Source organism: Myotis davidii, unplaced genomic scaffold (assembly GCF_000327345.1).
Source record: "Myotis davidii unplaced genomic scaffold, ASM32734v1 scaffold534, whole genome shotgun sequence".
NCBI lineage: Eukaryota > Metazoa > Chordata > Mammalia > Chiroptera > Vespertilionidae > Myotis > Myotis davidii.
Genome location: NW_006286678.1, coordinates 2,983,490 through 2,998,506, shown reverse-complemented (window position 1 = coordinate 2,998,506; position 15,017 = coordinate 2,983,490). Strand labels below are relative to the sequence as shown.

The window sequence follows — 15,017 nt, the reverse complement described above, 5'->3', positions numbered from 1 at the left end:
TTGTTTTGAATTAAGACCTTGACACTTCACTTAACCCATTCCAAGTGTCAAGATAATCTTAGTAAAGATTTAATAATACCACAAGTGGAAATGTATAGTGCTGCCAACATCTCCTAGTGATCTTGATAGGAAAAGTAAAACTTCCATATTTTCCTTGTATCAGTCTCTTGGGCCTTGAGATAGACTCAGCCTAAAAGAGGGTGAGGGTTATCTTCACTCTGCATTTATAGTTAAAGCTAACCCTAAGGGAACAGACTTAGGAAAAGAAATAGGAGAGATACAGTTTCTTCACTTCTATCTTATGAACTGTAGTTTCTGTCTCTGGAAAAGAAAGAGTTCACATCTTTATTCGTGGTGTAACATTCCACCCTTGGTATCTATTAGTATATTGTTTCTAAAGGCTTAATCATTTTTCATTTATTTATAACTGTGATCTAAAGGCTGCCCCTGTATGTGGGTGTTTTTGCTGAGTATTTATGGTAGAAGTTTTTGCTTTTTTCTGTATGTTTCTGAAAGCTTGTCTTTTCCTTTTTTCTTTTGTCATCTACAGGTTCGAGAACTTGTCTTGGACAATTGCAAATCAGATGATGGGAAAATTGAGGGCTTAACAGATGAATTTGTGAACTTAGAGTTCCTCAGTTTAATAAATGTAGGCTTGATTTCAGTTTCAAATCTCCCCAAACTACCAAAATTGAAAAAGGTGAGTGCTTTTTCTTTAACAGTAAAAAGGAACCATACCGGGAAGGGAAAAATACATGGTTTTACCTGTAAGGAAGCATTTAATGTAGCAGAAAGCACATAGCCTTTGGAACTGGGCATATCTGGGATTGAATTCCAGTTCTATCATTTCCTTGATGGGTGATCTGCAGGTTACTTAATCCTTGTAAGGCTCAATTTCCTCACCTGTAAACTGGTGATACCACCTGACCTTACAGAATTGTTGTGATGTTTGGAAATAATACATGTTGGATGCTAAATAAATATTAGCTATGAAGAATAATTATTTTGTGAATAATTTATTAGTTATAAATTTGTTGTTATAATCTTAGACACATTTTGTTCTTAGTATGCTCTGGTTTAGGAAACAGGTGCCTATCACTCATGTTTTATGTTTGTTGATTAAGGATGAGTTTGAGTAGTAAAGACTTTTCAGATTTATAGTCTTTGATAATTCAAACCCATTACATAATTTTAATGACTAGAAGTTTAAAATGTGCTATGACTTGCTGCAAGAATCCATTGTAACAAAGGTTTTGTATTTCTCTATCCTAGCTGATGGTCTGTTTTTAGCTCTTCATTAGTCTAATTGCAAACCAATCACTATTGCCCTCCAACTCCACCCCCTACTTTAAAAAAACAAGAGACATGTTTTCTTGTGTCCTTGCATATTTATCTGTCACAGAGCTCCAGAATGTCAAAACTGGAAGAAACTTCGTCTTCCAGCCTAGCCCCTTATTTCATAGACACATCAGTAAATTTAGAAAGGTATAGTAATTTGCCTAAAGCCACCCACAAAAGTGGTTCGTGCTAGAGCCAAAACTAGAATCCATATTTCCTATTTCCTAACCCAGTACCTTTTTTTTTTTTAACATTCAGAAAGGTATGTGATTATGTTTAGGTATTCACTTTATTAGGGAATTTATGTTGAAACTTTGTCTAAACAAAGATAAACACAGAAAGAAATTCATAATCAAATTTAAGCAAAGGGGTAGGTAGGCTGTTCCTGTAGTTTGCTTTTGAGTCCTGAGGGGAATTGTTTTTTACATATGCACATGAATTAAAACAAGAAATGCTTTCTTTGCTTTATTTAAGTAATAAATGCTCAGGTACTCCATGGTTTTCAGGGTGCCCTGCTTCCTATATCAAAGAATCATGTTATATTTAAATTGGTAAATTTTTTCCTTTCCTCTGGTAAGTAGAGATTCAAGAGTCATCCTTTTTATTTGCATTGGTTATTGGTGACACTGGAAGCTCTGATTAGTTCAGTAAACAATTGGTGGCTTTTTATCTATGTACATAAACTTGATGCTAGCAGATCCTAGTAGTATGTGTTTTGTGTTCTGTTTTCCTAGCATCCTGATACGTTTTCCTGAATTATTATGGTCAGTATACTGTCAGACTTAGAAAGTAAATGTATCAGTGACCATCTATGTATATAGGCTTTATCAAATCCTTTTGAAGTCTTATTTTAATTTGTTACTTATAGAATTAGTGAGGGAGGAATGGAGACATCTATAAATCAGACTTAAAAGGCATATAGATGTTCTTACAGTTGATGTGGACTTTGTTTTCTTCTTACCCCAGAATGGCTTGTTTTATAACAAGAAAACAGGATCTGAAAGAAATTTGGTGTATAAATGTCACAGGTTTCCTGAGTATCACGTTGGAAGGAAAATTTTTTTCGGAAATGTTGCATTCTCCTGAAATATTTAATAACACCCAAGCACCAGACTTCATTTATATATATATATTTTTTCTTTAATTGATTTTGGAGAAGAAGGGAGAGGGAGAGAGAAGAGACATAGAAACATGATGAGAGAGAATCATTGATTAGCTGCCTCCTGCATGCCCCTTACTGGGGATTGAGCCCACAACCTGGGCATGTGCCCTGACCGGGAATTGAACTGTGACCTCCTGGTTCATAGGTTGATGCTCAACCACTGAGCCACACTAGTTGGGCTTGAATTGTTTTTTAAACTCATTCTTTCAACAACTATTTAAAGTAAAGAGTTCCTCTGTTCTGCTCATTATTTCATTGCATGCTATAGATGAAATCACATTATGTTTTCATGCTCTTCAAGGTACACAGCATAGTGCAGAGGGCATGGATTCTTCTGAAACTATCCTGCCCAGCTTCAAATCATAGGTTTACCACTGTAACAGCTGTGAGCTCTTTGGCATATTTCACTGTCTCTTTGTAGTTCATTTTCCTCATCTGTCAGTGGGGGTAATAATTCTACCTACCTACCCCATCGGTTTATTGTGAGATTAAGTGATCATGTAGTATTTCTAGTGCTTTCAATAGTACCTGGCACTTAAGTACTAAGTAAGGGTTAGATATAATTACCGTTGTTGGCATTTAAAAAGGGGATTGATACCAGCTGTATGGTCTAAGTTTTCTCATCTGCAAAATGAAGAATTTGAATTAGATGCTCTCGACCATCTAATTTTTCCATGCTCCAGTATCTTTCACTCTAATATTTCTTGCTGAAGGCTCATTTCCTTTATTGGCACACCGTTTGCTGTGTTACTTGACCCGCAGCTAAGAAATTAGAGTAGGTTCTTGTAAAGGCCAGGTTTATGCAAGAAGTGGCCTCCAGGGAGTTGGTTGTATCAGCCCTGAAGCTGTTGCCCCACTCCCTTTCCTGAGGTCACGGAGCGTCTTTAAGGGTGTGTTTTGGGGCTTGTCCTCCTACAGCCGTCAGAGCAGATTCCCTGGTGGCTTCCAGATGTAGAACTCCACAATGTGTCAACGCTGTAAGGACCAGATTAGGTTCCAAGTGGGCACAGCAGGCTTTGCTTGGCACACACTTAAATAAGCTGCTTAGAATGCATGGACCAGTTACCCTTCCTGGCAAGTATAGCATATTACAACTTCTTAAAGAATTCTAATTTGCTGTGACCCACTTTTTAGGTTAGAAAATACATTCACTTGAGCAAACTGTTATAATTAGTATCTGGTTAAGAAAACACAACACTTCTCATCCTATCCTGTCTCTCCTCCCCTGGAAATGTTGCTGGGATCCGTAAACTACTTATTTGGGTTTAAACAAAATGAACATACGTGCACTGATAAAAACAGAGATTGGGCCGGAACCGGTTTGGCTCAGTGTAGAGAGCGTCGGCCTGCGGACTGAAGGGTCCCGGGTTCGATTCGGTCAAGGGCATGTACCTGGGTTGCGGGCACATCCCCAGTGGGAGATGTGCAGGAGGCAGCTGATCGATGTTTCTCTCTCATCGATGTTTCTGGCTCTCTATCTCTCTCCCTTCCTCTCTGTGAAAAATCAATAAAATATATTAAAAAAAAACAACAGAGATTGGTTTGGTCTTGGTAAGTATTTAAAAACTGTATTTGCTCTTTAGAACACCTTAATGATATATGTCTCTCTGTATATTTGTGTGTGTTTTGTGTGCATTTTCTCTCACAGCTTGAGCTCAGTGACAATAGAATCTCTGGATGTCTGGACATGTTGGCAGAAAAACTTCCAAATCTCACACATCTAAATTTAAGTGGAAATAAACTGAAAGATATCAGTACCTTGGAACCTTTGGTAAGTAATTAAGAATTTGGAAACTGAGACTTACTGGTCATTTTCATTTTCATATTTTATAGTAAGGGAAGTGATTGGAAATAATTGATTATCTGATACTGTGGTGGCTTTCTTCAAAAAAGGGGAATTCTTTTTTTTTCTTTTCCTTTTAAAATTTCATGTGTTTACGAAATTAAACATTTATCCCCCCCCCCGGACTGGCTAAGCTATTCTATACTTTCTAGAAAAAGCTGTTTATATTGTGTGGCATATCTGAATTGCAGATGGAACAGAAGTCCAAGGACAGTTCCAATAAGTTTTAGATCTCCTAATTCATGATCTTGGGCGCTAGCTGGATCACTGTTGCCCAAAGTTTTTCATGAGAACCCCCAAATCCTCCTCAGTCTTACATACTTGGATAAGCTATGGAAAATTAGTTAAGTTTAAGTGTCACAAGTTACAGACTTGCTGTGTGACCTTGGGCAAATTGCTTCTTTCCTCTGGGCCTCAGTTTCCTCACTTAGGAGTTCTGGAAATAAAATAAGGCAACGCACTTACTTTGCTTTGTTAGCTGGAAAGCTGTGCTAATGGGGTCCAGCCCAGGTGGAAGTTGTGGTGGCCATAAAAGAGCTTTTAGAGTCAGGGCTTAATGCAAGGTGTGGGGGAGCCACACATGCTCCTCTTCAGGCTGGCACCTGGAAATGTCTATGAATTCAAGATTGATAAATGACTATTTTACCTAAACGTGGCATTCTAAAAATTTGCCATACAGGGAGAATTCCATCTTAATGATACTAACTTGGTATACATAAAGTCAGTGTTTCCATTAACTTCCAAACATTAATTGGGAGAGGGTTACACAGTAGGTAGGAGTTGTCTTTCAGGATGCAGAAGAACAGAACCCAAGAGGATAAGCCATTCTCTGCTATTCATCTTTTCTGATGTCACAGTATATTTATAATTGGATTTCATATTAGTTGTACAGGCTGTTCTATTAATATTTCAAGGGAAGATAAGGTTAAATTATGACTTCTTTCAATAAAGAGGGTTTCCTGTCAGAATTATAGGGTTTTTCCTTCCTAATTAATGGAGGTGCTGTGCCAATGTAGATTAAGCATCTTTTACTGAGTCACTTTATGTGTACATTTCATTAAGTGAACTATGTCTAGTTCATATTTCTCATAAATGTTGGGAGCCTATTTCCTACCTTTACTCCATATATTTTGCCCCTCTTTTCTGCTGTAGATAGGTACACTCAGATACTTAGGCTCCTTCATTTTTACTGGTTCTATTCTTTTTCTCAAAACCAGTCCACATTTCCAATGTTTAAACAAACATTTATTGAGTTTTGCTGAATTCAAGGACATTAACTTTTGCCCACTGTATCCTCATAAGCCACAGAAGAGAATGACTGTAGAGAAAACCAAGTTTAGAAAACTTAATTAATAGTCATATGATAATTTGCAGAATAGGGATTCAAATCCAAATCCACTGTTCTTTGCACTGTTCTCTTTTTACCTACAATTTTGTTTCATATCCAAATTGACTTGAGCTATTTAACAGGAGCACGAAATTAAGTGCAAATGGTCTCCCAGTCAGACACCAACATTAAATCTTCATTGTTTGTGTTAATGACAGGCCTGTCAATCCAGGGTCACTGTGAGCATAGGAACCCCTTGTTTTCTGGAACAGAACACCAGGTAGTACCTTTCCTTGTGAGATCATTGGCTGTTGCCTAATGCTCATAACAACCTGGGTCCCCTTAACTGTTTCATCAGAAGCCTTTGTCAGTGCCCTAGCAGACAGAGGCAGAGCAGAAGCAGCGTGTGGGAGCTGTTTGCTTGGGTGTTCCTGACCTGATCAGTGATGTATGATGGCCCTTTGATGACTGAAAGTCTCAGTTCCCTGGGATAGTAAAGAATGAGAAATAATCGTTGTATTTTATCATTTTTAGAGGATCTGCTACGTACCATACACTATAGTGGATGCTTAATGTATGTTATCTCATTAGTAATCCTCAAAGAACATTTCTACAAAGTGGATAGAAATAGCATGGCCCTCATTTTACGCAAGAGGAAGCTGAGGCTTGGGAGAGGCTGAATCCCTTGTCCAGAGTCACACACTTGGCTGGCCAGTGAGAGCTGCAGCGCTGCACACCCAGGACTTTCTGGAAAAGTCTGGGCTCCTGCCCTTCTCTGAACTTGCTTCTCAGATTCCTAGTGGTGCTAGGTGGGTCTCCTAAAGTTAGAACTTAGAATAAAATATAATGTAGCAGAAGGTGAAAGGGGGAAATGTTGGATCAATTTCTACTTCTGATAGTATTCTTCAGTGGGGAAAAATACCATCCTCATCCTCATTAACCACATAACATTTTGAACACCGTCTACATTGAGCCCAGTTCTAACAGTCAATGCAATGATTGTGAATGCCTCTGCTTGCTACAGGGACATTAATCGAGAGACAAAGAAGGCATCATTTCAAACTTCCTTGGACACCTTTTTTAAGAGACCTGGGCCATCCAAACCATCCCCAAAAGCCCTTCTAAATTCTAAGAAGGCAAGCAAAATTATTGTTAATAAAATGTTTAATGTTTATTATGGCTAGCCTATTAGTTTTAGGCCAAATTTATGATATGATAAAAATCTGTGATTTTTTTTTTTAGCAGTACTTAAACATTACATTGGGATCCTGAACGATCTATCTGTAGTATATTTGGGATCTTAAAGTGTAATTTTACTACTTGAAACGTTTCTAGAATACTATGGTTATTTGTGATTTTGTTGTTTATTTTCTTGAACTTAGTTTTCTAGCATACTGTTTGGCATGTCCGGATTATAATGGGTCCTTTCTCAAGAAGTAGCCAAAAATATCACAGTCATCATTCCAAAAACAGAGCTGTGGAGGGCCTGTGCCGGGGATAGTTGGTGAAACTAGAGAAAAGCCTTGGGCACTGTAGAGCACTAAATATCAGGGGTTGAATAAGTTTGAGGAGTCCATGGCTCATTCCTTTGATGAATTTTTAGACTGAGCCTCTTTGGGAAAGCTGCCTAAATTTACTTGTTGTATCCTAGCTGGTATAGAGTCAACTGTTTTGTGAAGAGAAAAGAGTTCCCAGTATGCTATCTAGTTGTCTGGGGTGGCATTTCAGCATTTTTTTCCTTCTTGGCAAGAATTCATACCTGGGCTTCTGGAGGTCAGGGCCTGCCCAGTGGGGAACCTTATCTGAAAGCTGCATGACATAAAAGCAGCTCTAAGAAGGGTTGGGGACAGTTTTCTTAAGAACTCAGGGGACTGACTTACATAAGCACATTATTTGATTCACAAACCCTTGCTTGGATTATCATACATTGGTGTTTTGAGGAGTACAGTTTCCTGTTGCTGTAACCCTTCTCTGTGTTCCCTGTCTGGCTCTGTGTTCTCAAGGGCTGCTCAGTGAAAGTAAATTAAGTGTGGGAACCTCATCTTTGCTCAGGAAGATGAAGATTCTGTAAGGGCAGCCGTCAGCAACACTTTTTGCTAAAGGGCCCAATAATAGATCATTTAGGCTTTGTCAGCCATACAGTTTCTGTCACAATTACTCAGCTTCCCCATTGCAGCACAAAAGAAACCATACATAATGTATAAACAAATGAGTGTGGCTCTGTTTGAATAAAACTTGTTTTACAAAAGCAGGCCGTGGTTTGGAATGGGCCAGCACACAATCTTTTGCCAAGCCCTGCTTTAGAGCAAAGATTTTTCAAATCATTTGTAACTCCCTAGAATTACACAGATACCTCAAGTCCTGGAGACAAGGTTTTGTTTAATCTGCATTTCTTTCTAGGTCCCTGTGAATGTTGAAATAGCTTTCCCAAATAAAGCATCAAAGGCTTTAAACACCAACATTTATTTTTTGCAACTTCTGTCTCTCACCCTCCCTTCCACTCTTAAAAATCAATGGGAAAATATCCTCAGGTGAGGATTAACCAAATATATATTATATGTGGGTTTTTTTTCTTATTCTTTCAAGCCTTTTCTCTTGATTCAGAACCATTAAAAGTTACATTTATGCAGCTATATAGCAGATGCCCTCCGGGCTTATTGCCCCTATTCTAAAAGGCACCAGGCTTCATGTTTTGCTTGTTATAAGATTGCACTCTCTTTTCCCTAAGAGGGTTGCTGTCCTGGTGCTGTCGCCTAACTTGCCTGTAATAATATCACTGTCCTCCCAACCTCTTAACCCTTAATCAAAACTTAATAGATGTGGGGTTGAAGTACTAATACCAGTACATTGTACTTCATAACAGATGAAGATCTGAGTAAAATACCTGGAAATTTTCCTATTCAACAAGTTTCAAGGTATGATAACACCAAAAGAATTTTACATGGAAAAGTCTGGTAACAGTGTCAATCATTTCCCCAAAAATTCAAAAAGAAGAAGAGTGTAATGTTTCTTATTTCTGAAGTTTAAACTCATTTTCCCTAGCCTGTATTGATTCCTGTCTTTCCAGAAAATGTCTGCATCACTAAACTTTGTGCTTTATTATATTCTGTTCTCTCGTGTTTCACATCTGTGTTCCCAAGTAGAAATGTCAAGCACCTTGAGATTGAGTTGGTGGTTGGATGAGTTTTCTTCCATACTACTACCCCAGAGCTTTGAAGACTGCTTGATACCCAGCAAGTTCTTAGTGGGCTTTTGATTACTCAAATATTTGAACTTAGTTTTGAACCAAATTTATCAAATTCTCGGATTTGTCTTGTACTATAAGAAGATCCCGTTTTAATAACTTTTTCAAATTCATATTAAGACTAATGCTGCCAAAAAAAAAAAGAGACAGTTCTTTGAGAAGGGTAGATGTAGAAAGAAAGGACTAGTTACAAATCTCTAGTGGCCTCTAATATAAAGATTGCAAAGGAGTTGAAATGTTTTCCTATGTACAAGGTTGAGTGGGTAGTACCTAATTAAATATGAGCCTAGACTTTTACCTCTTAGGAGATGGGTTTTGTTGCTTAGGTTCCTTTGGTTTAGGAAGTATGTTTTTTCAATCCTTCAGAAAAAGTTGGAATGTCTGAAAAGCCTGGATCTGTTTAACTGTGAGGTTACTAACCTGAATGACTACCGAGAGAGTGTCTTCAAGCTCTTGCCCCAGCTGACTTACCTGGATGGCTATGACCGAGAGGATCGAGAAGCTCCTGATTCAGATGCTGAGGTGGACGGTGTGGATGAAGAAGAGGATGATGAAGGTAATTGGACATTATTTCCGTCAACCTAATTTCTGCCTTCCAGGGTCCTGATAAAGCTGCTGAATGTTCTTGCTGTTGAGAAAAAGAATTTATATGCATACATGTAGGCATTCCATTTAATTTGGAGTTACAACTTCTGTTTAATTTTACTAAGTGCTTGGGACATTGAAGCCTTTAAATGATTCCAAATAAAAATGGTTTGTTAGCTAATGTCTTGGATTTCCAGCCTAGAAGTCATGGACTGCTCCATCCATTGAAGTACTTGTGATTTACAGTTTACTAAAGAGACCATCATTTCTGTCTTCCTCCTAGCTGTTCCCCTGCTGTGGTTACTGCTTACTTATCCTTACAAAACTCATCTTTGTCAACACTTCCAGGAAGACTCTCCTGATACCCTCGAGAGATTAGATTCGTGAACATGCTAGAACATCCCCTTGCTACCTCTTTCGTAGCACCTGTCTCTCTGCTATTCTTGTCCCTTCCAACTATGCTATGATTATTTTCTTGGGTCGGGCTTTTTTCTTTATTCAAAGGACCTAAAACTTCATAGGTACTTGGTATATGTTTGTTATATCCAAATATAAATAAAATAGGTTTCCTGCCTTTAATATATTACTAGGGTCTAAGAAGATGATGATTTCAAAGTACTATGTGTTAGGTTCCATTTTTCATTAATAAGGGAAATAATCTCTGGATATAACATGGATTTAGAAGATAGGTTTTATCATTGACATCTGATCAAGGTTTTTTACATCTAGTTAGCTTTTAGACTCATTATTTTTAAATATCTCTTTTCTTTAAAATAAAAAATGTACAAGACAGAAATGATTAAGAAAAGCAGAGGAGGAAAAAACATCAGGCAACTTGGTGCCATTATTGGTGCTGTGCTCTGGAAGCATCTTTACAGTTTGATTTTGCAGGAGATTTGAGATAAGGCAAAAAGAGAGAGGATGGGATGTAAGACAAGCATATCAAACTCATGGCTGTGAAGTCTGTAAGATGTCACAAAATAGGACATCTCACCTTCTTCCAAATATTTATGTCACTTGTTCCCCTCACCACAGGTTTTCAGTTATCCCTAAGAACCCTTTGTGCCTCCTGTGGTCTGTTGAGGTTCATTTTAAACAGGCTGAACGGCCACCTGTGAAAGAGCCTGTAAAGAAAACTTTTGGAGGGGTGGAGGGTTCCTCAGAACCACATCATGGTCTCTGTCCTCTTGGAGCTTCCTACGAAGAAGAAAGTGTTAAATAATCACAAGTGAGCAAGGTGTGAGGTCATGGAGAAGAACGGGGTGCTTGTGTGAGAGAGAGCTGGGATTCGTAGGTCTGGCTTATCTGCCCAAGGAAGTGATTTTTCATTGAGATTCAGAGGTTGAATCCGTGTTAGCCAAACAGAAGAGGGAAGAGTGTTGAGAGGCTAGGAGGCAGAATAGAGCTCAGCAAGCTCTGGGACCAGAGAGGTAACTGCTTGGCTAGAAGCCTCCACCAAATGGAGACACGGTATGGAGATGCCTCCGCAGCTTGTCACAGGTTTGTTAGTCGGCATCTCCCAAGCTCCCCATTTGGGCAGCTTTGTAGTCGTACCCTTACCTCAGAAGAATATTTTTGTTTCAATTTTTTGTGACTTTTTACTGTGGAAAATTTTAGACATAGACAAAGGTAGAAAAAATAGTAAAACATTCATGTTCCCATGACTGACCTTTAATAGTTCTGGTTCATAACTGATCATGTTTTATACATGCACATCCCTACCCTCTTCCCCCTTCCTTACTTGCAGTCAAATGCCAGACCTGGATAAAGTGTTATAGTGTCCATCTAGTCTCCCAGGAGTCCTGGCCTCCAGATGTTGTGGGATTCTGTAGGACAAGGACTGAGCTACAGCAGCTTGGGAGCAAGAGGGTAACTGTGGTTCACGGTTTCCCCTGATGTTGGTGTAGTCCAGCATTTGTCCTGTGGACCAACCCATAATTTCTCAACATCTAGCAGATGTACTCTCATGGGACATCAAGGGTATTTAATGAATTCCTTTTGGACTGTTTTCAGAAGGAGAAGATGAGGAGGACGAGGAGGATGAGGATGGTGAGGAAGAAGAATTTGATGATGAAGAGGATGAAGATGAAGACGAAGATGTAGAAGGAGAAGAGGATGAAGATGAAGTCAGTGGGGAGGTCAGTGCAACTCTGCTTCCTATTTAAAATGATTAAAAGTATAGATTCCTTTTTAAGAAGAAAGGAAAGAAAAAGAAAGGCCTTCTGAAGAAAATAATATACGTTTGAGTAGACTAATATCAGTCTGATTAATTTAGCACTTATAAACCCACTCTCTTAATAAATACTAAATGGAATGCTTACTGAATGCTACAGGACACAGTTCTTGGCTCTGCAAAGTAAGTTTTAACCCTTTAACTTTGGGAGGAAGCAGTGAGTTGAGTATTCATTCAGTAGGGTGAGAAAACTGGAAACATTGAGAACTGAAGGTATGTCTGTTCCTTTGTTGTATTGAAAGGACGGGTATGTTTACCAGGTCTTGACTTGTTCTTGTATATTCAGCCTAATTCAGCAAATATACACCTTCTGTGTTAAAAGAGCTAGGGATGCCAAGTTAAATAGGGATGTGGTCCTGCCCTGGCATGTGTGGCTCACTTGGTTGAGTGTCATCTCATGTACCAAAAAGACACCAGTTCGATTCCTGGTCAGAGCACATGTCTGGGTTGCGGATTCAATCTCCAGTAGAGGGGATGTGAAGGAGGCAGCTGATCGATGTTTCTCTCCCACATCAATATTTCTCTCTCTCCAAAGTAATAACATTTTTTTAAACGTGGTCCTACCCTGCAAGAGCAGGTAGTCTAGTTTAAGGGAACCCCTAAGTAACACAATGTCAGTAAGGAGTTGAATGCCATAGAAGGACAGGAGAAAGGAGTGACTTAACTTTGACCCTCAAGGAGGTTTGTGAAAACAACAGGCCAGGAAAGTTAGACATCACCAAAAACATGTTCTTTTTTTGTACAGAAGTAAGGCTGAGCATTTGTATAATCTCATAAGGTATTTAATGAAATTAAGTTCCTGAAGGAAACATTTTATAATGATGGTAATGTAGAAATCTTTGTCCAAACCTGCTTTGAAATTCAAGATTTTAAAACCATTTCTTGAATTATTCATTTAAACTTGTATACTATTAAGAATGTCTGGTAAATGAAATGCTTACTTCTGAAAAGCAACTTTTTTTAAAGTATGTTTTTATTGATTTTTAGAGAGAGGGAAAGGGAGAGGGATAGAGAGATAAGAAACATCACCCATCAGCTGTCTTCTGCCTACTGGGGTTCGATCCTGCAACCTGGGCATATGCCCTGACCAGAAATCGAACCAGTGACCTCTTGGTACATGGGTCAATACTTAACCACTGAGCCACATCAGCTGGGAATTTTTAAAGAAGAATTTAAATTAAGCTTATTAAGAGAAACCCACATATCTCAGTACATCAAAGTAGATAAAAACGTAAAAGTTTTCTCCTTGATGGATTGTTACATTTATTGGGAAATTTATACTTTTTGTACTTATCAACTTGGCAGAATTAATCTAATAATGATAATTGCCATACTATTCTTTAGGAAGAAGAATTTGGACATGATGGAGAAGTTGATGAAGATGAAGACGACGAGGATGAGGATGAGGATGAAGGTGGGTGTGAAGCATGCATTTTGGTCCTCCTCAGCTAAAAATCGGGGTATGGGGCAGCTGTCCCATTAACTTAGAATTTGTCACAACCACTGAGAAGAAAAAAAATGCCCTTTGCCCTGGTGGTCTTCACAGGCCCTTGTGTAGCCCTGTCAGCGTGTCTACACTGGTGTAGTTCACCTGCTCTATGTAGCAAGTAATTAAGACTGTCTCTCTGAGGGAAGGAGGCCCAGTTTTCAGTCCCCACACTTGAACTATGTTTTTAGGACCCATCATTCAGATTATTGCCAGGCATAAGATTTCTGTGTTTTCAATTCTTTCATTTACAAGAGTCTTAGTAATTGTGTCATAATTTTTGCAGAATGTATACATAACACCTTTCCAATTTTATTAGTGTTATTCCTTTCCACCTTAACCCAAACCAGTGAAATATCCATTTGTTAATTACTCATTGAAAGCACAGATTCTCATGCATATATAGGTTTCAGAATACCAGGTGGTTTGCGTGCTTTCCATTGGTTCAATTTTTTTTCCCAGCATCTGTTCTCTGTGCCACGCACTGGACTAAATTTACAGTGATAGAAGAGCAATCCTTGGGACCTGGTTTCTGCCTCCCAGGAGCTTTATGGAACATAGTTTGACACAGATTTAGTTAATTTCATTTAATAGCCATGAATTTTTACTAGTTGAAAAAACAATGATATATAGGTCTCTGTCTCAAAAACCTGAGGCATCTAGAAATCTCTTTTTAGTTAATATCAACTCACTACAATTTGAATCTTGCCATGTTCAAGACTAAATACTGTTATCTCCATTAGTCTTCAGAGTAACTCTCCAAGTTAGTACCATTGTCCCCATTTTATAAACAAGGAAACAGGCTAACTAACTCCAAAGTCCCTGATAAGCAAATCTCTCAATGGACCAACAAGTGTAAGAAACATTTGGGAGACTGCAACTTAAAATTGAGGAAACTGGCTTAACTTTGTTGTGATTTGAGATGCTGCTGTGCATTTTGCCTTCTTGGTTCTGTGGTCACTATGCTTTTTAAAATTAATAGCTCTTAATTAACAACCTGCCTATCAGATTTAGCTGGCATCTTTTTTTTATCATCTCAACCATCAGAAAATTCATTGTTTTTACCTTCGTTAGCAATAACTTAGGCAAAATGCCTTTCCAATTGTCTCAAAGTGAATTTTTGTTATTGTACAGAGGAGGAAGAAAGCGGGAAAGGTGAAAAGAGGAAGAGAGAAACAGATGATGAAGGAGAAGATGATTAAGAACCCAAATAATCTGCAAAAAAAAAGAACTGTTCAGTATTGGTTGGACTGCTCATCATATGGATTTGGTAGCTGTTTAAAAAAAAAAAAAAGGTAGCTGTGATACAAACCCCAGGACACCCACCCACCCAAAGAGCCAAAGAATAGTTCCTGTGACATTCCGCCTTCCTCCATTTAGTCCCTTTTGGAAATTCACCACCAAGCTTGGGGACTGCACCCCAACAACATTGTAAGCGTTGTTAGGTTTTCATGTAAGACTCTTGCTGTAGCGTGGATAGCTGTGATTGGTGAGGCAACCAGCTGTGGCTACCAGTTACACCAAGACTGTAACAGCATTTTTACTTTCTGTACAACAAGAAGCCTTGTAAATAAAATCTTAACATTTTGGGTCTGTTTTTTCATGCCTTTCTGTTCTTTTTAATGACATTTTTTTTACATTAGGACATTTTATGTGACAACTGCCAAAAAATATTTTTAAGAATTTCAGTGAAATAAACACATTCCTCTTTGGTAAAGCCTAGTTGTATGCTTACATTTTTAAATTAGACTTTAACTGTAAGTTCATGTTTAAAACACACTGAAGAACTGGTTTCTTTG

General features: G+C 38.4%; 1 protein-coding gene across 1 annotated transcript; it reads left to right on the top strand.

Annotated features, from left to right (window-relative positions):
• The first annotated feature begins 436 nt into the window (after nucleotides 1-436).
• On the top strand, nucleotides 437-14,815 carry ANP32B (acidic nuclear phosphoprotein 32 family member B). The gene is made up of 6 exons (XM_006758441.2): nucleotides 437-700; nucleotides 4,149-4,271; nucleotides 9,281-9,470; nucleotides 11,513-11,637; nucleotides 13,077-13,146; nucleotides 14,353-14,815. Exons 1-6 carry the CDS (start codon nucleotides 452-454, stop codon nucleotides 14,418-14,420), a joined length of 825 nt encoding a protein of 274 aa, XP_006758504.1. The 5' UTR covers nucleotides 437-451; the 3' UTR covers nucleotides 14,421-14,815.
• Nucleotides 14,816-15,017: the final 202 nt, after the last annotated feature.

What these genes read in the sequence shown, in the direction of transcription:
- ANP32B (XM_006758441.2), top strand. Translation starts at nt 452, where the DNA reads ATGTGGGTGTTTTTGCTGAGTATTTATGGTAGAAGTTTTTGCTTTTTT. An exon ending in TCAGTACCTTGGAACCTTTG is followed by an intron (nt 4,272 to 9,280) that starts GTAAGTAATTAA and finishes TCAATCCTTCAG; the next exon opens with AAAAAGTTGGAATGTCTGAA. An exon ending in AAGATGAAGTCAGTGGGGAG is followed by an intron (nt 11,638 to 13,076) that starts GTCAGTGCAACT and finishes ACTATTCTTTAG; the next exon opens with GAAGAAGAATTTGGACATGA.